Source organism: Mandrillus leucophaeus, unplaced genomic scaffold, assembly GCF_000951045.1.
Source record: "Mandrillus leucophaeus isolate KB7577 unplaced genomic scaffold, Mleu.le_1.0 Scaffold415, whole genome shotgun sequence".
NCBI lineage: Eukaryota > Metazoa > Chordata > Mammalia > Primates > Cercopithecidae > Mandrillus > Mandrillus leucophaeus.
In genome coordinates, this window is record NW_012104421.1 from 1,200,374 (window position 1) to 1,227,902 (window position 27,529).

At 36.5% G+C, this 27,529-nt stretch overlaps 1 protein-coding gene across 1 annotated transcript in view; it reads left to right on the plus strand.

The window, feature by feature from the left end:
* ADAMTSL1 (ADAMTS-like 1) overlaps positions 1-27,529 on the plus strand; it is a 433,939-nt gene that overhangs the window by 191,958 nt on the left and 214,452 nt on the right. The window contains exons 8-11 of the mRNA XM_011992650.1: positions 3,612-3,723; positions 7,939-8,077; positions 21,916-21,966; positions 26,319-26,523. Coding sequence (XP_011848040.1) covers positions 3,612-3,723; positions 7,939-8,077; positions 21,916-21,966; positions 26,319-26,523 — 507 coding nt within the window. The remainder of the gene's footprint in view (positions 1-3,611; positions 3,724-7,938; positions 8,078-21,915; positions 21,967-26,318; positions 26,524-27,529) is intronic.

Genomic DNA, 27,529 nt, shown 5'->3' on the forward strand with positions numbered 1-27,529 from the left:
AGAAGTATAGAGGTAAAATTGGGTACTAATATTTTTTAAATCATTTTTAATCTACTAATGCCTAATCTTAGCATTTCCAACTGTTAAAATTATCAGGTATTTCAAACAGCAAGACGACTGAATCTGTTTCATTCCCATAGTAAGTAGCATTTTGGCAAACCCTCTTCACTATACTATCCTGCCTAAAAAGACAGCCTTCCAAGGAGGGTAGAAAGTGCTCTTGGGGTTGGGTGTGGTGGCTCACGCCTGTAATCCCAACACTTTGGGAGGCCGAGGCAGGTGGATCACCTGAGATCAGGAGTTCGAGACCTGCCTTGCCAACATGGCAAAACTTCGTCTCTACTAAAAATACAAAAAATTAGCTGGGTGTGGTGGTGAACACCTGTAATCCCAGCTACTCGGGAGGTTGAAGCAGGAGAATCACTTGAACCTGGGAGGTGGAGGTTGCAGTGAGCCAAGATCCTGCCACTTCACTCCACCCTGGGTGACAGAGTGAGACTCCATCTCAAAACAAAGTGCTCTTGGATAAACATTGTTTTGTAATAATACTGTTTCTTTTTATGAAACAGTATCATCTGATGATCAAGTGATCAGTAACATCTTCAAGGAAACTGGCAGATATATATAAAAAGATAATGACTCATTAAGTAATTTATCACATATAATAGTTTGAAATTCCAAAAGTACCTGAAAGGTATATAATTCAATTGTTTGTTCATTAATGCATTTGTTTGTTCAGCCATTATTTGGATACCTACTATGTGCCAGACATTGTAGATGACACTGAAAAGTGATGAGCAGGATAAATGTACCTGCCTCCATGGAGTTTATAGAATATGAAGGAGAAAGATGATAAGATAACAATTATTTCAAAATGTAGTATTTATAGATATATAACTGCTATAAGGAAGATTTTATTATTGTTGCATATCTTTTCAAGCCCAAACAAAAGCATTTTAAAATAGTCTTAACAGCAGTTCCTGAGGATACAGTATCACTGTCAACTACCAGAACAACCCAAAATTGAGTCTGGTAGACTGACACATTTAATAAACAGATGTACCAGTTTTTCATGTTATTCTCTCCCTAGCAGGCATACTGATGTATGTTCACTGTTTCCAAGCTTTCCAAAGTCATGACATCCCTGTTGCTCTGAGAGCAGTGTGACCAAGTCACATAACACTGTGGATCCCAGCTCAGAGGTACACAGTAGTGGCTCACTTGTGGGTTCCTCTTGCCTCCCTGTCCTCATGAAAGCAGCGACTGAAGAGCTAAGCCAGGTTGGGGGGACCCCTGATTGCCAGTCCCCTTACTGGCCCATCTGAGGCAACAGTTTCTACATCAGTGAGAGAAAGAAACTTAGGGAATATCCCAAAGCTCACAAATTGCCTTTTCCCAATGAAAAAGGAAAAGGTGCTTTCACAGTGCTTTATCTGGAAAAGCCTTTGTGTGCTTAATGATGTTTTCATGTGCTTATGATATCTCCTTGACTCCTTGGATTTTACATGGAATTAAAGCTCAACCATAACCCCCCATACACATTTCTATGGTCTTCCAGCTCTGTCATGACAGTGCAGTCAATCGCTATGGAAAAGTTTTTGTCTTGTCTTTTCATGTTAGTGTGAGAAATCATTGTGTTGAATTAGAAACACTGAAACATTGTGATTATAGGAAGAAGAGTTTGGTTTGAATACTCTTTTTTATTAACATAAGGAGGTCAAAATTACATATACCAGATGTGTTTAGCTCCCTAAACCAAATGTGTCAAACTGAAGCTTTCTAGAACAGAGTTTCTCCAAGTATTATGATGTTATATCCTCCTCACTTTGGCTGTAGGAAGCTAAGATTTTTTCCCTTACTTCCCAGGACTCAGGTTAGCATTCCAAAAAGAACACCTGCAAAAACAAACAGAAAAAGTAAAAAACAAAGCAAACAAACAAAAAACTCATCTCTTTGAATCTAAACAAACGTTCTGGTCTTTTATTTTTTCATGAATCTTATGTTTAAATGAAAGGTTTTTCTAATAGCTTTCCATTGTGATAACCACACATCCCAAGAGAGCTAGAGACTTTTGTAAGTTTAAAAAAAAATTTTCAAAAAGAACTTTCCAAGGAGTGTGATTAATACTACACCCCTAAGCAAGCAGTTAGGTACCCTTGTATCTGACACATAGAAATGAGAAATAGGAATCTATAGGTAGTGCTCTTTTTTTGTGAAAGACATTGTAGTGCTTCAGCTGTTTGTGTTTTAAAGTAGAGTGGTATCACTGTTTATTCTAATTGGAAAATACGTAAATCCTCTACAGGTCAAAATCCCAGGATAATATGAGACATTCTGTAGGGTTTCTCTCTTCCTTCTTTCCACCTCTCTCAGACTTTCTGGGAAACTTTTGCATATTCCCATCTAAACTCCAAAAACTGATGTAGAGTTTAGCATCCATCAATTTTTCTTGGCCCTGTTTCTTCAATATTCTTATTTTTCCCCTGCATTCTAGATGTTTAATCTACTTGTTAAATTAAGTAGCACAGAAATAGGACTGTCCTTAAAATAATCTGAAGGCCAAATCCATCAATGTGTCCTACATTACGGGCAATTAAAAAAATGGTAAGACTTAAAAACACTTAAAAAAGACTTGGGGCAGGTGGTTCAGTTGGACTCTGATACTTCTCTAATTGTTGCAATGTAGAGTAAGAAGTAATCCTCTCAATTGTCCTTGGAACCTCCTTATAGTAAGTAGTCCAAACCTTGTCCAACAGTCTAAATGTTGTATCATTCTGTCTTCATGAAATTGTTGACATAAGGTACTTTTTCCTTCTCTTCAGTCTGAGTATGTTTTCTCAACCTTGTACTCTTAAGAACCATTAAGGAGTTGTCTCACATACTCACATACCCCCTTTAAAAAAAAAAAAGAAGTTGTAATTTCCATTAAGCACCAGTTTTATGTAAAAGTAAATAAATTGTTTTTAAGTAAATAATTGTTTTTATAACATAGATTTGTGTTTTTCAGTTTTATTCTTAAACCATCAACATTTGAGTTACCTAGTTCTCTAGGCATGGGCCCAGAAATTTGCATTTTAGCCAGCATCTAGTTGGTAACTTTGCACACTCAAATATGTGAATCGCTAAATTGACAAGAAGCCCAGTATGTGTCTCTGAATGGGCAGTGTTATTTAACTCTTCTTTTTTCTTAACCAAAACCAGTATATTTTCTGCAGTATATAATTTTCTTAGAACAAATTGTCTATTTCTGAATCTACATTTTAAAATCCACATAATTTTATCTATTATACCAAAGAGGTTGGAAATAAAGGACAGAAAAGGAATACCAGCTTGGATTAAGATGATAGTGAAATCATAAATTGAGATATTGCTCTCCCTTGTTCTGTGGCAACAGAACTGAGAAAATAATGATAGTGAAAGCTCATGCAAGGACCATTCACTGGTGAAATGGTAGGATCAGTGATACTGCCATTGCCATTTCTCCCCCGATGCAGTCCCTTACACAGCCTAAAACCATCAACACTACCATATACTCTTGTTCAAAGCTGCAAGGGACCAGAAAGCACCGCACTGTCACGTTACTTCTTTTACTTTCCTGTTGACTCCTGCAGATTCGTAATTCGGGCTCCAGTGACAGTACAGTCCAGTTCATCTTCTATCAACCCATCATCCACCGATGGAGGGAGACGGATTTCTTTCCTTGTTCAGCAACCTGTGGAGGAGGTAATGGTGTTCACTTAATCTAGAAACTGTTGGCTTCTGTGAGGAAATACGTGGGTATTATAAGAGTAGAGTTACTTCAGCGTGGAAGAAATTTTATACTGTGGTGGACCAGATCCTTTCTTAGCAGAGTGGAATCTCGAGGCCCTCCTGTAAGGCAGATACCTCCGCCAAGATGCCAAAGACATTTTCTGCCTGTAAAGGAGTCCCACTAGAGGAAACAGTCTTTTTGTTTGTTTGTTTGTTTTTGAGACGGAGTCTGGCTCTGTCGCCCAGGCTGGAGTGCAGTGGCCGGATCTCAGCTCACTGCAAGCTCCGCCTCCCGGGTTCACGCCATTCTCCTGCCTCAGCCTCCCGAGTAGCTGGGACTACAGGCGCCCACCACCTCGCCCAGCTAATTTTTTGTATTTTTGGTAGAGACGGGGTTTCACCATGTTAGCCAGGATGGTCTCGATCTGCTGACCTCGTGATCCGTCCGCCTTGGCCTCCCAAAGTGCTGGGATTACAGGCGTAAGCCACCGCATCCAACCAAGGAAACAATCTTTACTTCTCACCTTGATTTTGTAGAAGGTCACAGCTAGAAATATTCTGATTTGGCAGCAGTTTGGTCCTGAAACAGGCAGGTCCATTCACTTACATGTAAACTACTCATGTAATTGAAGTAAAGTCATCTATTCAGCTATCAATTAAAGAGTGTTTATCAGGCTTCCTTAATTAGAGAAAATAGTTTGCTACCAGGAAAAAAAAAAAAATCTCTGCATTTTAGACTTAGGCTCAGTTATTTTTCGACTCCACCCCATCATCCATGCAGTAAAAGAAATGCCATTTGCTTTATTTATTCATTAAAATGCATCTCTCCTGAAAAGTCACAAAATAAACTCCTATCTCTCTCCATCATATTTGTAACACGAACAGCATTTTGTTTACTAGAAAAGGCGTTTGTGTTACCACAGAAGGTTATTTTTCCTCATTTTCTGCTCATCATAATTATAGTGTTTACATAATAATTACATTGAATTATTTCCCAATAATTTATTTAGACATTTCCCTAGAGCAAATCATTTAGTTCCTTTAACTTTTATGCTTTGATAAGGCAATGAATAACTTAATACCTAAGTATTTTTCTCCTTTCAAATTATTTTCTTGGTGTAAATACTCAGGAGTGAGATTATTAGATCAAGGAATTTCAGAATTTTTATGGCTATTGGCACACATTACCAAATTCTTTCCAGAAGGATAACAATCAGTGTGTGAATATTTTAGATTCATTGCCAACTGAGTCAGTATTTGTGGATTATCGTTTTTCTAAGTTTTTCCAATGTAATGGATATAAAATTGTACGTCTGTTCTTTTGAAAAGTAGCACATCAAATAAATTCTAGCTCTAGTTTCATAGAAACCAGTTAACTGGCTGACTTTAGCTAATCCACAGAAGTATCACTAGATTAATTTGACAAGATATAAAAGGATAGTACCTCAAAATGGAGATAAATGATTACCCATAAATTTTTGGGAAACATTGTATGATGTAATTCATCTTTACCTATGTTTTTCTATCTGCACAATGTAAACAAACCACTGAAAAATGTGGTTCTATGGAGCAAAGTTGGATTTTAGCTTGAAAGAAGTCAGTAGAAGTGCCATGAAATACTTTTACTCAGTTGATAAAAAACTGTCAATTCAACATTTTAAGCATTTCGATAGAATGAGTGTTTCTACTTGTTCCATCTGTCAGGAATAGAAAATCATTTAGCTGACCAGGAACAGTGGATCACGCCTGTAATCCCAGCACTTTGGGAAGCCAAGGCAGAAGGATGGCTTTAGGCCAGGAGTTCAAGACCAGCCTGGCCAACATGGCGAAATCCCGTCTCTACTAAAAATACAAAAATTAGCTGGTGTGGTGGTGCGAGCCTGTAATCCCAGCTACTTGGGAGGTTGAGGCATGAGAATCGCTTGAAACCAGGAGGCAGAGGTTGCAGTGAGCGAAGATCATGCCACTGCACTCTAGCCTGGGTGACAGAGCAAGACTCTATCTCAAAAAAAAAAAAAAGAAAATTGCTTTGTTTCAAAAAAGAAAATTGCTTTGTTTAAAAACGAACTGTCAATTACTTTGATGTTCCATGGGAATACATTATTTTGATATATTTACTAATGACTAGCATAGGAAATAGTTTCAAGGAAAGAATCTAAGGTTTTTTTTTCTTTTGTAGAAATGAAAACCATGCTTTGTGAGAAATAGCACTTCAATTATATGCACACATACAGCTGCTATTAGAGTATGATGTCAGCAACCTTGATAATAGTTCACTACATAATAAACACATTGATGTTAGATTCACATATATCTTACTTCTTTGGGCCTCATTTTCCTCACATCAAAATGAAAAAGTAGAACTATCAGTGGTTTTCAGATGTTTCTGGGTATCAAACCTTGCTTCAAAGGAAACCTTAATTATGAAGCCAGTATAAAAGGAATACTGTTCTGGGTGAAGGTGTGAGGGATGTGGAGACCAGCCATCCTTTCACTTTATTTTGAAATTTACTGAAGTTTCCAGCTTGAAAATTACTGAAGAAATGATCTCTAAGTTGTCTTCTCTGTTTCTGATTCCAGATTCAACTGGTTGGACATTTTGCTTAGTGTAAAAATTGCTACTCCAAATACCATATGAAACTTTAGAAAACATGATTTTCTGATGATTTTAGTCATTTCCTTCATTTTTGCTCTAACTCTTCATTTTATCCATGCTATAATAGCTTCAAAGCAACAGGTTTAGGCTGACAAATTTTGATTTTGAAAAATAATCATCTCAGATTAATAACTTACTGTGTTGTTCCTGTATTTTACTATGTGATAAATTCTGTCCCTGTGTAGAAATTATTATCTGGAAAATTATAAAATGATTAGCCTGTTATAAAATTAGATGCTTTTTGAGTACAATGTGATTGAAAAGTAAAAGTACATTTACTTACTTAAAATGTCATTTTGCTACTTGATTTTTTTTATAAAACAAATATTAGATGGAAAAAGTGTTCTTATCCATTGCTTTCATTACTTTTCATGCTTTTCATCTTTATAGTCAAATTTTAAAAGACCTTTTTTTAGGGTCTTTAATGAACAATTAATTTTTGTGGGTGGTCTGAGAACACAGCCTTAAGCCAGGAAATCTGGCTCATAAACCTCCTTCTGATTTCCTAAAATCTTTTGCAAGTCCCTTAATGATTTAAATCTTGCTTCCTAATATATATTTAGCAATAATAGCGCTCAACCCACCTGCTAGGGATAATATATTTGGCAGATTAATTAGGGTAAGAATGATATAAACAGCCTAATTTTTAAAAATTCTCTATGTACATTTATTTTTCACCCCAAGAATCTAAGTCTTGATTACCACCCTACCAGAAATCCACAGGACAATAAAAAGGCAGGTAGGAAAGATAAAACATATGAAGAGAATTAACTATTAGTCAACAATACTTTTTTTTAAGAGAGGCTTCTTTAAACAATGACAATTTGTGGGTGGAGGCTAAGAAATATTCACTAGAGACTTTTTAAAGAGAATGACAGAAGATTTTGAATATAACAAAAATGGAACAGTAACAGGGAGGTATTTTTATTAATTCTGCAGGGAAACAGGATTTGTGATGTCCACTGTTGGAATCTCAGTGGTCCATTGACTCAACCCACTCAGGTTGAATTTTAGCAAAAGTAACGTTCCCAGGCAGCTGGTGGGACCTGATCCTCTGCTTGCCCCTCATGTGCAAGGGGAGCAATGTGGGATTTATTTTGTTTATTTATTTGGGAGTTTATTCTCCCTAGTGCTCCAGTTACTAAGGAGGCAATTTAGCATTCTTGTATAAGATGGTTGGTAAATACTGATGATCTTTTTTGGATATAGAATTCTGCATTATATTTTTAGATCATATAAAAGAAATAACAAGAACAGTTCTTACCACAGTCTTATTATCTGGCTGGGCCCTTAAGTAGTTCAAGCCTAATTATATAATGTAATTATTAAGATTTGAGTGGATTACTTGAGAAAAGCACAGTACTTGAGGTCTGCAAAAATTAATGAGCCTTCCAATTATGTGTCTTTTTTTCCTGGAAATGACTAAGGCATTGGGGAATAATTTCCATTGATATGAGCTGGCCAAAATGCATAAAGAAATATATTGCATTGGCATGTACATTTAAACTTGCCTGGATGGTTTGATGCTACAGGTTATCAGCTGACATCGGCTGAGTGCTATGATCTGAGGAGCAACCGCGTGGTTGCTGACCAATACTGTCACTATTATCCAGAGAACATCAAACCCAAACCCAAGCTTCAGGAGTGCAACTTGGATCCTTGTCCAGCCAGGTCAGTCAAATTTGCTAGTTCATTTGTGATAAATATAACTCAAGTTCCAAATAGGTTTCTTAAATTAAAATGAAATATTTTCATTGAAAATAAAGTGAAATGAAACATAAATAGCGTTGCTGTCCAGTGTCCATTACTAATCATGTATTAGTACCCATGCTTCCTGCTCCTGCTGCTATGCGAGGCCATCTCAGAGTCTACAGACTTTCCTTTTATAAAGCAGCAGGTGACATGCTCTTCAGAGTCATTTTCTCTTCTGATTTCCTTTCCTTCTGGTTCCTTGTTTCCTTCCTTAACAAGGTCCAGGCCAATGGACCATTCAACGTTCTTAACCAATGTGATGACACAATGTTCTCAGGATTTTTTCCATTTTATCTCTGTTCCCGATCAGGGACATGATCAGAGCAGACCATATTTCAGGGCTACAGCTGATTCCTTCTAGCCTGTCCACACTGATTATATAGAGTCAAAACCAGCCTTAGAACAGTTCTGCTGCCCTTGAACATACTCAGTCTTTGCTAAAGAGAAAACAGAACTTATTCCCAGTAGTCAGATTCTTAAAAGGTCTTTTAAATTAGAAGCTTTAAGCAGGCACTTGACACTTTCACACATGATTATTTGCTTTTTGGAATCCACAGTTAGCCCTCAGATTATTTGCAGGGTCAAGAATCTGCCTGATGAATGAAATATCTCAGGTGATGAGTAGTCATGGAAGTGCAGGTCAAGAATCTTTTCATGGGTGTAACATTTGCCTTTGCAGTGACGACACTTGCTAGTGATTCTCTTTAGTATAGCGTCACTTACTCATCCTCAGCTTATGAGAGAGAATATAAGAAAAGCCTTCCCCTACAAAAGCAATCAGGAATACCAAAAAACAAAGATTCATTTTCAAACTCCTTGGATTTTTGAGAAACATCCCAGTATTATTTTTTAAAATCATAGTATACTAATGATGTATGCACAAAAAGAAAGCTTCAACTCATTAAAATATGACTTGGGCAATGTTGATGCAAGTCATTCTATTTTGAGGTTACAAGCAATGCAATTTTAGTTTTTGTTTTCTGCTGTTAATTTCTTAAGGTGTATGTTCCTGTACTCTTCTATCTTTACATTTATGAATGCTAAGTTCTGCATGTGATATGAAATTGCTGTTATTAATTAATTCACAGGAACCATATTCCCTACCTCATAAAAGTGAACTCAGAATAACAGGTTTTCATTAAAGGAACAAAAAGAATAGATATTTTATAACTGTAAAATTTAGATGAAGTTTAATTTAGCATCATATTACATCAGAAAATTATATATTAAAAATTGGATACAATATAAAAACTGAAGAAGGTGTTGAAATTGTGCTTGGATTTCTTTATTTTGGAAATCTTAAGGGTTTGAAATTTTTTAGCCAAGATAGTTATAACCCATGCAATTTGATTTCATTTTAAAATTATTCTACTTATACATTTTTTATGTATAACTGTAATAGGAAGAAGACCAGTGTGTGAAAGGCACAGTTATCCTAATTCAGACAGGTCGAGTCAGCCCTAGAGAGACCTTGAAAGTCTTTTACACATTTCCGTGAAAATTTGTACGTATATTTCTAGGAGAAATGACAGTTTCACTTCCCACAACTTCATAAAGCTTTTTTCCACTAGGAAAAAAAAAAAGTCAATTAAGAGATGGCCATGGAAGAGAGTTTTGTGAAATAAAAGCATTTTGTTAACAATTTGAAAGAAATGTTTATAATAATGTTTACTCAATCTTTCTCGCCTCTGATTTTTACCCACTCTTGTCTGTTGGAGAAACTTTTTGGCCTATTTCTTATTACCCAAAGCAAAAGGCCATTCTACAGTGAAAGAAGTCTGCCTGTGCAATTTCTACCTTTTCTATGTCCTGTGTTATTTTAAAACATTTAATACAGCACATGAATAAATGTTGGGACAGGTGGCTATTTAAAAAAGAAAGACACAAAGAAAGATAAGTGAGAAAAGGAAAAAGAAAAAATAGGCAAATGTCCGGAAGCTGCTTTTTTTGTTGAAAAAGTAATTAGACAAAGCTGAGAAAATGAAGACTTAGCAGTAGAAAGGTCTAAGGGACAGCTGCTTCAGAAAATATAAGTATGCTACTCTGAGGTTAAGATACTTCAGAAATTGCCGTGAAATTCATTGAACTCTTTTGCATACCTGTAATCAAAGCAACACTTCTGAATTCTAAGAGAAAATGCAAAGTGATGGTCTAAGCAAAGTAGACAGAAGAGACTCCATAAAACAGATCTGCTCTTCCATCAGCCATTGCAGAATCAAACCCTCAGGAAACTGTTTTTTCACTCAAATTTAATGGTCTAATAGTAAAATCAAGAGCGAACAATGACATTCCACCAACACTTTTGTGTCCAAATTTAGAAATTCCCAAAAGGGAAAACCAATATTCTTGGTATAAAATCACGTATTTTTAATTTCAAAAGAAATTTATTATATCTAGCCACTGAGATATTTATTCATTTTTCCTGAATCACACTAGGATTTTTACCTATTATAGTATTTAAAAGTAGAATCACTTGTAGTAAGAAAAGAGAAGGAAAAAAATTTAAAAATTTAAAAAAATTGAAAAGCAAAGTCCCAGTTAGATAGCCAACTTTATTCCCTATCAAGGCTTGCAAGTGTCATTGACAGCAAAAACCACATCAAACAATTAAGCCTACAACCTTATATTTATTATTTTACCCTTCTGGGCTTCCATTTTCTCACCCACAAAATGGGAAGAGAGGGTCATTTGTTGTCAAATTAGTGGTTTTCAAACTGTGCCCACAGAGCCTGTTGTTCCACAGTTTTTTAAATTAAATTTTGTTTTATGTATTTTAAAGTTTTTTTAAATAATAATTCACAAAAAATGTATTCAAATATGTTAAACTAATTTTAACTGATTCACACTAAGTTAAATTATTAAAATTATAACAATTTTAAGTGTTGTACTACCAAAGTAAATGCTTTTGCCCTCATGATTGAGTTCCTTGGTTATGTCTAGTTGAAAAAATAACTACCCTAAGATTGCAAGGTAAGCTGTAAAAACAGTTTTCATTACCAAACACTCTCTATGATAATAAGAATTTTCTTATTACTACATATCTAAAACCAAAACAAAGAAGAAATAAACTAGACATGGCCACCGGTAGCCACAATCCCTGATATCTGCTTTTTGTGTTTACCAAAATAGCTTCCCTATTCTCATTATTTTGCTTTATAATAGGTAAACATTATACGTTTGAACTAATCAACTAAAATCATAAATATCATCTGCGTTGGGTCTATATATGTTGGTCTTTTACACAATATAAAGCCTCCCAATGACCAGGATGTTTCTAGTCACTGCATGTAATTGTATCCATGCTCCCTTCCAACTTCAAACTCAATGACTATAAATATCAGTCATTATTTTAGTTTAGGAAGTTTACAACAGCCTCCTAAATACATGAACAAATTCTAGGAATTGTCTGAAATCAACAGAGAACGCAACCAGTGGCATGGAGGGGTCTCAGGAATATCTCACTTCACACATCTGTCTATTTTTTGGTTCTCATTCTGTTTTCCTTTTGTTCCCACCATCTTTTTTCTTTAGTTTCCCATCTCATGTTTTGTTCCTCCTTCTTACACTCACTGACAACATCCACTGACTTCCATGGTGGTGGATTAGTTCATCTACTAGTTCTTGAGACTGGAGAGATTGTTGACATCTCGCCTATACTCTTCAAAATAATTTTTATGTTTTTATGGCTTTTTTGCTGATTCTAAGTGCTAACTTAGACATGTTGATAAGTTAAAAGACTATAATGAAAACAATGAACTCACTAATAATCCCCAATGCCCACAGAGAACCTCTCTTAATGCTTTTGCTGTATTTCTTTCCAGTCTTGTCTGTAGCTCATAACATAATTGAGATCATACTTTATACAGTAGATACTTGGCATAGAATAATTTGGCATTCTTGGTTTTCATTCTTCTAAAAGCAAACCTGAATATCCATGACACATAGTAACTCAACATTGTGCTGAGGTAGGAATTTAAGTCCACTGGACTATAAGACCAACAGTTGAGCCTTGCTGGCTGCCCAGCAGTTTCATCCCAAGAAGGCTTTGTTGCTCTCTGCAGGTGTCATTTACACAGTCATTTTTCTGAAGTGATAAAACACTTTGTTTCCTGGCCAAAAGTTGTCTCAAACAGGGAGCCAAAATTTAATCCTTATAAGGGAAGTGAAGAGAAAGTAAAGTATAAAGATTTAATGACTTTTAGCTAAAATTAATAAGGTTTTTTCATTAGTGACTCAGAGCTATGACATCACTAAGCCCATCATATGCTCTGTACACAGTGTATTACATGTTCTACTGGTAGTCCCAATGGGCATTCCCAGAAGTCCAGAGACATACCTCACCTGCATGTGAGGGATCTAGCACATGTTTATTTTCTGCTTCATACATTTAACACTATGTTCTGTGTGCTTTCCCATGTGACTAAGACATTTAGGATCTAGTCAAATGTAAAATCCTCTCTTGTGCCTACCATGGTATAATCAAAGCTTCTGTCTTACACTGGGGGAAATTTTTTTGGAATTTGTGCAATGATGTGTGGCATTTTTACCTCTTGGGTGAAAGCTCAGGTCCATCATGTGGCCAGAAAGCCTCAAAGTATAAGCCCTGTGGTTCAGCAACAACTAAAAAGGGATAGCATGAATTCAGCTAATAAGCACCTTGACGTTTTCAAAGCAGCTTTAGATGTAAAACATACAACATTTAGCCTTACATATCTTAGTCTGTGAGACAGTGAGACATTAAGGCTGTCTGGAGGAATTTGTGCAAGTTACTCTTTGTGAGACAATAAGAGAACCACCTTTGCAGATTTTTTTTTTTTTTTTTTTTGGCACAGACCTTTGTTTTCCCTCCAAGGCAATAATGAAGGGGGCTTAAATTGGCAAGAGGTGGACAAGTGAAAAAAGCTCTCACTCATCACACTATCATGGCCACAATTATTAGCAAACAAATCTGTTTCTAGCTGAAACTGCATCCAGATTCCCCCTTCCCTCAAGGAATTCAGAGCAACAGTCCTAAGCAAATGCCCAAACTTGTATACACCAAGCGGCAATTCTTGGCAAGTTCGAGTGAACTTTTATTTTTTTTTTGTCCAGCTCCATTTAGTTTCACAGTAAATTGCATCAATTATCTCTGGCCAGGAACCAAAAAAAAAGTCTCAATTAAATTCCAGTGCAACTATAAAGAAATACTCTGCATTAGAACAAGTGGTATATGTGGTAGGCATGTAAAATCGTGATTCTCACACTAAGTTGGTGACCAACTAGTCAATGGCAATATAGCCTGATGTTTAAGAGTGGGACCTTTGGCATAAAATGTCCTGGCTTGAGACCCTGGCTCTGTCACTTACTAGTTAAGTAGACTTTGGCAAATTCCTTATTCCCACTAAGCCTCAGATTTTTCATCCTGTGAAATGAGGATAATAACAATACTTACCTCATAAAGTTGTCATGAGGAATACATGGCATAATACATTTAAAGAGCTTAGCACAGTGCCTGACTCATGATAAGCACTCAATAAATGTTAGCTGCAGCAGCTATAATGACTAAGATCATGGTTATGATGATGTTGATGTTAGCTCAGAGAAACTCCTAAGCTCTCTAGAAATCAGCTTTCTCATCCATAAAAGGAAAAGACGGAACTCTAGAATTCTATATGGGTCTAGAAAGATGGTTCTCTATTGTGGTTTTAACACCAGGAGCTATAAGTCCTAGGAAAATCTGATCTTGAGAGTAAATCACATTTATCAGATGTTTTAAATATAATGATCACAAGAAATTAAGATAATTGGCAACTCCTGACGTCTCAGTTCACAAGTGTCTGGTAACGTCTACTTTACCAGCTGTGAGACATTGCCATTTAATTTACATGGGATTTAGGCCAGGTATGTCTCCAGAAAAATCTCAGTGTAGGGACAAGAAAATGGTTGACTTATTTAGCAATTACAGTATAATGAAATGTTTTCTTAATTATGGAGGTCTTTTAGTTTTATTACAGTAAGTAAATGATTTAGAAAAGTAACAACTTCTTACCTTTTGATGAACCTCATTTAAGTATACTATTTTGTGCAGTAATTAGTAAATAATAAGAAAAAAATACCCATAAAATCCCATTTCCACATTTATGTATTATTCATATTGAGATAAATGAAGCAAAGTTAGGGTGCTTCTTAGAATGCATGATCATACCCTTCCCATGCATGTAGATACACCACACGTCATCAGACAATTACATAATCAACTATAACTCAATTACCTGGGAAATTCCATTTTCTACAAAGCTGGATCATCCCTAATAGTAATATCACTTCTTATGGTACACTTTAAAGCTTTTAAAAGTGTAATTATTTGTGTAATTCTTTTAATTGACCTGTGAGTTAATAAAGTAGGTATTGTTACCATCCTCATTTTTAACTTCAGTCCGTCCGTTTGTAGCCAAAAGACTTTACTAGCTAAGTAACTTCTTATCTAGGCCTGAGTTTTGCCATCTGTAAAATAAATATAATATTCCTGTCAGAGAGTAACTGTGAGAATTAATGAGATAACATATGTAAAGTCCTTAGTAAGGTGTCAAGCACTCACCAAACATCAGCTATCATGATTGAATTGAGAAACAGACTGGTAAAACAACTTGCCCAATGTCACTTCTGTTTGAAGTTTATAGGGTGCCTTCACATCCATTATCTTATTTAGTTTTACAGTCCCTAGGTTAGCGGGTCAGGGGTTGTCACCTATATTTTACAGATGAAAAAACTGAAGCTCAGAGAGGTTAAGTGTTAGAGCCACTTTGCAAAAGCAAATTGGGATGTGAATCTAAGTTCTTCCAGTTCCACAGCATCTCTACATACAGACAGGCATAAAGGCAGGCTACCTGATCCCTGGTGCAGCCTTCATGCCATCGAATCCCACAGTCATCCTTGTTCTGCATGATGCCTTCAGCAACCTGTAAGATCTGGTTCCAACCCAACGTAGAACAGCACAGCCAGCACAGAACTGCTAACCACACCAATACCAAGTCTGGGTGTTTGAATTGACCACATACCCAGGTTACACAAGCCTCTTTCATGTAAGTGTAAATACTGATGTTTACTCAAATCAAACAATGGCTAAATCACTCAGTGCAGAAAGAAGTAAACAAAGGCCGAGGAAATATTAGTCCCACTTATTTAAAAGCAGTTCAGAAATTACATTCATTAATACCAAGAATGTTTAACCCCAGAAATGTAGATGTGAGGCAGTGTTCAATGATTTGACCCAAAATATTAAAACGCTTCAGTATTTAGTTTATTACAGAAAATGAACTTGTGTCTAAAAAACTGTTTTCAGATCTGCATAAAGCAGACTCCTTTTGATCTGATTTCAGTGGAAGTCCAGATAAATGAATGTTGCTGCTTAGTTTATGGTTTTTAAAAAATGGTACCTAATTATAGAATATTTTCTATTTGCAGGATCCTAACTTGCCTCTGTACATGTTAGGGAAGTTCTCTGTGCTTTAAGAAGTCATGAAGTGTTACAGGAGGAGAAATTTTGAGAGAATTATCTTAGTTCAGTGGTTTTCAAGCTGTGGTCCACTAAGCTCTGAGTTCTACCCTCTGTAGCCACTAGGAAGGGGCAGGTAAGATAGAGTCCAATAGCATGGGTTTCCAGGCACCTACTCTTACTTCATCTTAAAACTTCTGTTCTCATCCAGTACTTAGATTTTGCAGATGGCCAAACCTTGATGTAAGGTACTCAAGGTAACATAAAAAGAAAGTAGCAGAGAGGAGTACTGACCTTCCAACTCCCAGCCTCTCATGTGATCCTATTCCTCATTATGGCTAGATCCTCCGTGCTTTGCTACTCATGAAATAGTAAAGTGCTTTTATCTCTTCCAACTTTTTATTATTTCTCTTCTGCACTCTTCTAAACTGTTGCTTAGAAATAGACTGGTTTCTATTGCCCTGAGGTCATCTAGAGAAGATGGAGCACCATTTTCTATACAAGAGACCCTTCTACTACACACAATTTTGTTCATTTTTTAAAAAATATAGTCACCTATTTTGTGAAAGGTTCTGTGCTTGGTGCCATGGCAAAGGTAAAAATGAATAAACTAGAATCTAGGCCCCCACAGTGTCCAGGGCAGGTTGAGTTGTCCAAAGCAGCGTGGTATCTGAAAGACACATGAGAAAGAGAGAAAAGAAGATCTTTTAAAAAGCATTCAGAGTTATTTCGGGGAGATAGCCAATGAAAAGATACGGAGGTAACCTAAGCAGGATAGAAGTACAGTCACCAATCTGTCCTTTCTCTGCTCACATCAGGCAATCACCCCTGCTTGCCAGAACAGCCTTCCTAAACCGCCAGACCACTCTCCATATCAGACTGCCCTCTCTCAAAGATGGCAGGGCCAGCAAAAGGCAAGGCGTGGGACTGAATATGTGTACAACAGTGGCAGTTAGGGAGTTTCTTTCCCTCCTTTCCTAACTAGCTTTTAAAAACTTGTTTTTGCTTTTTTGTTTTAATTTTGGATGGGGTTACGTTACTAGCCTTTGCATCTGCACACTGATGACATAAGTTCACTCAATGGTTATTTACTAATCACCTGTGTGCAGAACACTGTCCTAAGAGATGCAATAAAGAACCAATATAGCTTCTGACTCATGGTGATAAACTAAAGGAAAACTTGTGCAATAGTTAGAAGTTTGTACAGTTGGCCCTCAGTATCCATGGGGGATTGGTTCCAGGACCCACCCCATCCCCACCTCCACAGATACCAAAAGCCACAGATGCTCAAGTGTCTTCCATATATAAAGTGGTGTAGTATTTGAATGTGACCTACATACATCCTCTGTGTACTTTAAACCATCTCTAGATTATATATAGTACCTTATAAAGTATAAATGCTATGTAAATAATTGTTATACTATAATGTTTAGGGAATAATGATGAGAGAAAACATCTGTACATATCCAGTACAGATGCAACCATCCATTTTTTTTCTTCAAATATTTTCAGGCTATGGTTGAATCCATGGATGCAGGACCCATGGATATAAAGGGCCAACAGTACACAGTTAAAAGTGAGGAGAGGAGTTAGTATTACGGGTGTTGAGAAGAAGGATACAGAATTTCTGGCTAGATGTTAAGACAGAAAGTAGGCAAGAATTTAGGAGAAGTAGCATTCGACTAATAAATTTCGGTGGGCATTATGGAACCACGTGAGTCGTCTAAATGGTGAAGTGAAATATTAGGTGCTTTGGCAGCAGAGTAGACTGGATTGATTTGTTAGGAGACTGGTATGAAAGTGCCTGAACTTGTGTCAGGAGGCGATCTACTTGTCAAACATTGCTGGTGTTGCGATGACAACTGGAAGAACTGAGTGCTGAAGATAGCCCCAGTGTACAGTGGATAGGAGAATGGCCATGTCTGAATGGTAGTCATGATCACAGGAGAAGAAGCAGGGCCAAATAATGAATTGTCTGGGATGCACTGAGCTTTAAAAGCCTAGAGCACATCTAGTTATCAGGAAGTCAGAAATGAAGATTTGCAGTTCCAGAGAAGAGGCAAGAGGTCCTGAGAGATTCACTGAAAGAAACCCTTGAAACCATAAAAGGATCTGTTTATGGCCCATTTTCATTATAAAAAGAACAGAACTGGCCGGGCGCAGTGGCTCATGCCTGTAATCCCAGCACTTTAGAAGGCCGAGGTGGGCGGATCATGAGGTCAGGAGATTGAGACCATCCTGGCTAACACAGTGAAACCCAATCTCTACTAAAATACAAAAAATTAGCCAGGCATGGTGGCGGGCACCTGTAGTCCCAGCTACCCAGGAGGCTGAGGCAGGAGAATGGCATGAACCCGGGAGGTGGAGCTTGCAGTGAGCCCAGATCGCGCCACTGCACTCCAGCCTGGGCGACAGAGTGAGACTCCGTCTCAAAAAACAAGAAAACAAAACAAAACAAAAAACAAAACAAAACAAAAAACCAGAACCCCAGTAAATTAGGTGTCCATGGACTTAACTACTTTAGGATTTTTCTTGTAAAGAGAGATGTATCACAATGGTTAAATTCTACAACTGATCAGTGTGAGCCCAATTTTGGCTTGTTTTTTTTGTTGTTGTTGTTGTTTGTTTTTTAACACTGGGGACTCTGTTCTAAAGTAGCATCTTAGATCACTTCTGCACAGACTCAATGATCTTGAAATGACACATGGAATTTGAGGTGATGGCCTCATTTCATCCACTTACATCATAGTTCCAAAGTTTCTGTCTTTTGCTTTCTTAGATTTGAATTTTTTCATACTTGAATATTCTAATTGTTGTGATTGTAAAAGATAATATAGAAAGCTTAGAAAACAGAAAAACATTTAAAAAGAAAGCAAAAAATACTCATAAGCCAAACACCAATAACTAACCACTGTTGAGAGTTTTTTATATATGTGTGTACACACATATATGCATGTATACATATGTGTGTACACACATATATGCATGTATACATATGTGTGTATACATGTGTCACAGGAACACACATATGCAAGTTATGAAAATGCATAGATATGTACGCCATCTATATATTTTCTTAGTATTATAGATCGTATCATACAGTCTATTTCATAGTCAATTATTTTTAGTTAACATTACATTTGAGCATTTTTCCATGTCATTAAAAATGATTCAAAAACCATTATGTCCATGTGCTGCATAATGTTTCATTATATAAACTTGTCATAACTGAATCATTCTCCTGAATTGTCATTGGACAATTCAGTAAGACATGTATTTTTAGAGGATGAGGTGGGATGCCTTTTCTACGTATACCACATCACTCCAGAATGATCACTTGCTCATGCTCACCTTCTCTTCTTACCACCACAACCCCTGATGATGGGGATATTAGATGGAGTCATGTTACTGCCCAGTGTAAGAGAAACAATGTAAGAACTGTGAGCGTGGTGGTCAGCATAGTGAAGGCAGTAGAGAATGAGTTTTACCCCCAAGCCAACTGTTTCTTCTATCTTTTCCCTTTGTGATCATTTTTAAAAATCATTTTTGCCTCCTTCACCACACCCCACATATTCAGATGCATGTCTGAATGCATGCATATATGCACACACACCCACATGGAGACCTAAACATGGGGAGAACTTCTTAAAGTCCCGAAATTACATTATTTTTCATTATTATTTATGATTCACACTTTGCCTAAGAAAAAAAAGTAAGCAATAGGTAAGCAATAGGAAGTTAACTTCAGGCAAGCTTGCTTCCCTCCAGTTACAGTGTAGTGGAAGGCTAGGGCCATGACATGAACCCCAGAGAGAGCTGAGCCCATGCACACGAATATGCATTAGCAGGACTGGACAGAGCACCATTGTTTTGATATCTTTCTGTTTTCACAGGTGCTATAGAGTCATTTTATGAGTCTTCACCATGACCCATGTCATAGAAGACAAATATAGCTATAGTTTTGCTGAATCCAGGTTTCAAGCTCCTTGTTCAAACAAAAACATAATTTCTAAATCGGTCCAAAGCAAAGTTCAACGTCTTGAATTTTGTACACTCTCCCTTTTATTCTCCTTCACTTCAGCTTGTCTCCTTCAATGTTACTGTCTCCATTTTAAATATCATCAGCTGATAAATCAATTGACAGAGATCTGCAACAGTTTATTCTAATATTGAAGATGACAAATTACAGCCATAAATTTTTTCGGGAGAGAAGTCTATGGTATGCATTTCTGCATTTAGAAATTGATGTAGCATGAATAAAGATACTAGAGTAAGGTAAAATATAATTTCAAAGTCATCTTGATTTATTCCTTAATTGACTACTATTAGATAACAGTGTATGTACAAACTTTCTAGAAAAACTGTGGAAGATGATTGGCATTCTTTAAAATATAGTCCTTTTAGAAAAAAGTTCCCTTTATTACTAGATGTAAAAATGATTCTTACTAGATATTAGAATGATTCTAACATAAGGAAGGATTAAGCTTTCACCTGATTTCTTATCTGTCAGAAGGTAGAAAAAAATAGGATGGTTAACTCAAAAAACAGAAAAGGTTAAAGACTGTTCATTTCATTCTTGTGTGAAGAACTGTGGGATTTTGAGCATGCCCAAAAGGCAGCATCCCATTTCTTATACATTGTTACTGAAGGTTAATACACACACATGCACACACACACACACACACACACACCATGAAAATTCTCTCACAGAAATGAGTATAAAAAAACTTATTCACACAAATAAATACAGAAAATTTAGTCATGTAAAATAAATAAGTTAGTACTCCAATGACTTGCCCTCCTGCAAATAGATATCCATCTTAATCACTTTGTTTCCTATTTTTTAAAAAACAAAATTTGACTTCTCTCATGTATCCCCTTACCTTTCAGTAATTTCTTCAGAAACTATGCAGGCCCCTTTATCCCCCTCTCTCTCCTTCTTACCTTTCATCATCTCCAGCCAGTGCTGTTTTTATCCTTGTGATCCACACTCATGGCTCACTCTTTCTACCCAAACACCTGGATTTGCTAGCCATATTTTTTAAACCTACTATATCATCTTATATCAGAGGAATGGGTAAAAATGGAAGTCTTTATTTATTTAAATATAAAGATAAACATATTTATATTGAATATATAGATATTATATAGATATATAAATATATATACATCCATCTGTCCCAGAGGCACAGATAGAATACATGAGTTCCTTCAATAGCTTTCTATCTTTTAACAGTTGCAAAATAAGCATCTTCCACTTATGCGCTACCATGCTCTACATCTGTGCATCTCCATCTCCCACTCTTGATGAAGGTGCTGTTGCACTAGTAGTCTTATCCAAAAACCATGAATCATCAGTCTGCCACAAACTGGACAATTAGGCCTCTGGAGTGGAGACTTTAGTCGAAATCAGTGAAGTAGGTTAGAGTAGTTTGTTGGGATCCTAAAGGCCTCCAGGAACTTCCACACGGCCTATGATATGTCTTGTGGATCCTGAGCAGTCACTCTGTCTCTAAACCTCACAGGTTTCCCAGGGTCCTAGATGTACTAACAAGCCATGACAATCACAACCATCACTGCAATAGCAGTTAACACTGTATAATATTTCGTAGACCAAAAAACCCACTTTTCATAATATCTCGTTTTAACTGCCTACCTTTATTTTGGTAGGAAATTTCCCTTTGCTAATAATTGCCTACTATGTTCAGTAGTTTCCCCCTCCCCTTATAAAATACCCAAGTGGCTACTTTCCAGGTATTAGTGAAATCCCTAGATCTGCCAAGAGAAGAAATCTAGCTAATGCAGTTACGTAGTATTGTCAATTCTGAGGTACATGTTCTCTGGCTTGAATAGCTCTCTCTTTCATCAGAAGTGAGACAGTTACTGTAATTGCTTGGCGAGCATCTGGAAGTAACATGAATAATGATGATAATAAGAATGACCTCATAGGATGTATAATTTGGGGATTAAAAAACATTTACAACCTTATTGTGTCATAGTTAATGATGAGGTGCCAAGTTTTCTTGCCACCACCCTTTGCAATGGTATTTCCTGCTTGAATCAGAGAACTAATTATAGTAAATGGTGTCCTTTCAAAGAACTTGCCCCATCCTAAAGCATATGCTGGCATAAAAATATAAAACTGTTTTAGTGTTGTTTTACAGATACAAGTTATTAATGTTATTTTGCATTTGTATTAAAAATTTGTATAATGTAATCATTTAGTGTTTATTTTATTGTGTGTACCTTCTACTCAGAGGGTTGGCATTATTGTTCCTAACAGTGACGGATACAAGCAGATCATGCCTTATGACCTCTACCATCCCCTTCCTCGGTACGTAAATCAATCATCCTGATGTTAGAATTAGCAAATTAGTCTTCTGCTGCTTATCGATATATATAGATATACATATACAAAGAGAGAGAGATTATATGTTTTTAAGATGGTAGATGGTATATTTTGCAATCCATCCTGAGTTCTGCTTTTGTATAATACTAGCCTGCTCAGACTGTAAGCTTATCATTCAAAAACCATTTTAAGGTAGAATCAAGTTACACTGGAGTGAACACAGTAATTCACTCTGATTAGATACAGTGTATGGGTTTATGTTATGTCTTTCTTTCCCTCCCTTTGTTCTTTTCTATTTTTCCTCTCAATAGGACCCTAGTCATTAAAGCACTGTTGCTAACTATTAAACAAACACTGCCTAAAGTATTATTGCACTACCACTAACATGGAATTCCAGATGTGGTATTATTCTGCATAGGGGCTTTAAATGTCCACTTTTGATTCAAAGAAATTATAATTAAGTACAAAAGGCAAATTTTTATATTCTAATTGTTCAAAACATTTTGGGGAACATTTTTTCTAAACAAAATTCAGTGTGCTGCATTGCTTTTTTAAAGTTCAGTACTTTTAAAAACTAGAAAAAAGGTAATGAAGGTAATTCAGGAACTTTTAAAAGAAATTGTTCCCTTTATAATATATTCATAAGAAAACTGGAGAAGCTGAAAAATCCGCTAGCTACTGAGTGTGTTGCCTGCATTGGAAACAGCTCCACAGAGAGCAGAAATTAGAGTTGGGATTGAAGTAGACCTATGGTCTATTTTCTTTGCTTATTTGGCCCTCAGGGAATCAGCTGCTATTTAGAACCAAGGGTTTAAATCAGATCATGAATGGTTGGAGTAATCCACAGCAGCCTGCTCCATCTCAAATTAAACCAAGCCCAGAAAATAATTTTATTTTGAACTGTAAAGATTTGATGGAAAAATCTCCAAATACCTAATGAATTAGAATCCAAATAGAAGTCCCTTGAGGTCATCTAGTGCAACTCCCCATTGATGCTTCATTCTCCCATTCCTTCTCCAACAATCACAACCATATACCACAGATATGTTTAATATATATTTACACAAATATGCATTCACATATTCAATGCATATGTATTCACACATGTATATACACATCTATCGATGTTTATATAATACATATATACAAGTGAAAATTGTCATCCAGCATCTACTTAAATATGTCTAGTGACTGGCAGGCAACTCACTTTTCACCTAATGATTACATATAGGAAAGGAATTTTACTAGATATACTTCTTGTTTTTCTTGTTATTTTTAATTCTTTCACTACGTGACTATGTCATTAGTCAGCTCCCTCCTACTTTCCTATGACTATATTGATAAAGACAATAAATGTCTTCACAGTGTTCCTAATGCATCATTTTTCTGGTTTTATCCAGAACTCTTGTCCTTGAAAAAATTTTAATGAAAATAGCAAAGATTAATTTAACTGAACCAAGATTTCCTTTGGTTTCAATTTGTGTATCTGTGAACTAAGTGTTCATAGGATATACGTATCTGTTTGTATGAAAGCCATACATTTCATTATTTCACGATAAAGGTAAAGTTGGACATCAGGAGTAAGCAACATCAAGTTTATGTTTTATGTAATGACAACTCCTAGATTTCTGTTTTATCTGTGATCTCTCTTGTTTATATTTCTCTGGCATAACTAATGCCTTTATTAGGTTAAAATTGATTTCTTATAGGTTGGGATTTTCTCCAAATGCCTAAATCCCAATGATATATTAAAACGATCCTCCTGGGTGTGTGTTTGTACTATGTCCTTGTATACACTCTTGGCATATCTATGTATCACAATGGGTAAGAACAATAAACTTTATTTCTTACCCCTTTGTACGTCTGATACTGAACTAGTTATAAAGTTAGATATTCAGCTATATTGACAGACTGTTAGTAAATGGAAGCTATTTTTACAGCTGTGTTTTCATTCATAAGAAGAATTAAGGCTCAAAAATGGTTCTCGAATGGCAGCTACCTACTAATCAAGGCAATTTCAATTATTTAAATGGGGTTAAGAACACAAGTATAGATATAAAACACAACTAACATATTTTTACCTTGTTCTTTCCTGCTTTCAGCCTTTGACTGTAACACATATCTGGACATAATATGAGGATGTAGTCTGAATAATCGTAATTAATATATGTCACTCTTGTGCATCCTGCTTTATTTGAGAATTTCTTAAACACACTGTGTGTTTAAAAAAATTAAAGGCCAAAAGAGTTTAAATGTATGATATATAAATTCATTCAATGTTCTCCAGGATAAGATTCTTGAATATGTCTTTTTTTTTTTTATTCCAAGCACTTACCTGGTTACCGTCTTCAGATCTCCTGATCTCTCTCAGCTTTTGTTACGCTTTCTTTAAAGCACACAGACATGTTTTACTTCAAGATTCAACAAAACCCTGTTATTATACAAGGATTCACATGATAATTTTCTACACATAGAACTGTAGTTGTATGCTGGAACCATAGTATAAATTTTTGAGATAATATTAGCCTCATTTGTCTTTCTATGATCACGGACATTGAAAAAGATACTTACTGCTATGTGTGAAATTACACTATGGTCAGGTCCAAGTGCTGAGACAGAAATTAATCACTCTCCCTTCAGTGGGGTCAAGCTTGAGAATTTTAGAGTACCAATTAGAAAATGTGTTCTTTTATGGCATCTTAATATTCTAAGTGATTAAATGTACATTTAAAAAACATATTCCTACTTCATTGTCAGGTCAAATCTAATGTGAATACATACTTACGTATTCAACCCAACTTCAATCTGAATCAGGCCTGTTATTCATCTCCAGAAGGAAGCCCTGCAGAGATTTGTGTGGAGACAAAGGAGAATTTGTCTTACCCCTTGGGAAGAGAAACTCTCTACAGAGCTACTTCATTCTCTTGAAAGAGATCAGAAGGTCTCCCAAGGGCCAAACAGAGGGCCTCAGTTTCCCCACCATGACATTTTCTTATGTGTCTCCTGGGGAAATACACGTAGGAAAATATTGTATCTGGCAGCACGTCTTGGCTTTTGGCAGTGGAGATAACAGTTGTTGCCTAAACTTTAACAGTGTAGAGAAAATGTGAAGGAAAACCCTTTGTAACTAGGAAAAACACATGATTCAGGCTTATGCAGAAGAGAAATCAAACTCACAATGTACACAGAAAACTTGACTACAGAATAATTAATGTCTCGATGGTGTACCTGTGCAATATTTTAAAATTTTAACTATTCAAATGGATCAACCCAGTGACATTTTGTTTCTCTCATTAAAATTATATCTCTCATAATTCTAAGAGAAATCTTAAATCTCCTTAGCAATCCTCATCAATAAGCAGAATATATGTAAAAAAGATAATCTCAATTCACTCAGTCCCAATGTTTCTGTTTTTAGAAATTCTACATTCTCTAAAGTTACAGGAGGAGAGAAGAGAATTTGGCAAAGATATCTCTGCATCCGGGACCTAATGCTTCAGAACTGTTTAAAGCTCTGAAAAAAAATCAGTGGAAGTCTCTTAAATGTTTTGACTTATTGTTATTTTCTGCCCTACTTAACTGTATATCTACTTTCAGATGCCATTAGCCTTCCAACCCAAACCAAACTTCTTCACAGTTCCAAGAGTTATTTACTGGAGGAACTCTAACTACCAGTATCCCTGAACAGTTAGGGAATATGTAGATAATAATAACACTTCTGCTACTCAGCTTAATAATGATAGCACAGTTTGAACATCAGAATTGTGCTGAATCTATGTGGTCCCAAAGCTGACGATTGCAGAAGCAAAGGAGAGGGTCTTTTGTTTACCTTCATCTTTTATGAGCTTCTTCTATTAAAAAAAAAATACCTAGAAGTTAAGTAATAAAGTATTACATTGAAAATAAAAAGTATCTGCAGGTGCAAACCATTAGTGTTAACTGAGTATACCACTTTAGTCTTGAGATGGATACTTAATGGGTTTAATGAAAATAAATTTTATATACACATATCTTGAAACTATGGGAGAAGGATAGAACTACATCCTACATCTTCTGAGTAGGTTACAGACAGCACAGATATCCTTCTGGACAGCTCTCAGAACTGTAATGGCTTACATTTGTGTAGAGCTTCACGGTTTGCAGAGCCCTTTTGCCAGTGTTGAATCCTTCTCTCTCACTCATCAGATTTCAGGCAATAGATGGCTTTTGGTTCTCTGGACCTTAGCCTCTCAGAACCTGATTTTACCAGTAGGCACGGGGAATGGGTTGGTCGACCGGTCACTGAGGAGGCTTAGCAATGTGCATGTCTGCCCTGATGACTCCCCTTGCTTCTGTAGGTGGGAGGCCACCCCATGGACCGCGTGCTCCTCCTCGTGTGGGGGGGGCATCCAGAGCCGGGCAGTTTCCTGTGTGGAGGAGGACATCCAGGGGCATGTCACTTCAGTGGAAGAGTGGAAATGCATGTACACCCCTAAGATGCCCATCGCGCAGCCCTGCAACATTTTTGACTGCCCTAAATGGCTGGCACAGGAGTGGTCTCCGGTAACTGTGCCTTCTTTCTTTGTTCATTAGGAGAGTAAGTCCACTCTTCCCTCTCATCATCATGGCCCCACCGGGTACCCTGAGCAGCTCCACACTTCTTGAAGTGTCTAGAAGCCTACCAGCTTAGCTCCTGGAGTAGGAAAGCCCCAAATCCAGCATGACCAAAAGTAAATGATGTTTTTTTTAAAATGTCTTTCTTCAAGTTTCTTCAAGAAGCCTCTATTGTTCCCCAGACAATGTTCCCTCAAATGGCAAAGGGGAAACAACTGCCTTTCAAGGGTATTTGAGGCTGAATGACTGATCCTGAATCTGTAAAAGCTGCTTGGATGATAGAGCTCAGTAGACCAGAAGTTTGATTTCATTTTGTATGTATTATGCTTTGTATCCAAAAGGGTCTAAGTAGATTGATATTAAAACTATGTATATTAGTCATTGGAGGAGGGAGGAAGATGAAATGAAAATAGCACAAAAATTAAAATTGGAATGAAGTAAGATAATTAAAACAAAAAACTTATAGATGTTAGGAAACCTGCTGTAATTAAACATAAAATGTCCTTCAGGGTTTCCTGACTGCTAATGCAGAAAGGAAAGTGGCAAAGGAAATAGAAAGATGAAATAAGCCATTGTGCCCTCAGCCTCAGAAATGACAAAAGACTCTTCACTGAGCCCTGTGGCTTCGTGGCAGCAGATCAGAGCTGTGACATTTTCTGCATCTAGACACGTTACCAGACATGGGGAACCATTAGAGGTGCAATCTACATTGGGCATCTGGTCATTCAATCTGTTCTTTTAAATATTATTTTTGCCTTTCAATGTAATCAATTGGATTGACAATGCTGCAATATAATTTAGCTATAATCACAGTTTAAATTTTTTCATATCCATGTGGAGGTATTTCCCATATTTTTGGAAGTAGCAGTCATTAGCAAAGTAACTAAATAAAATACAGTGTTGGTAATCAAAATTAAGCACACTCTACAGTCTCTTTTCTCCTTTCTTCTTTTTG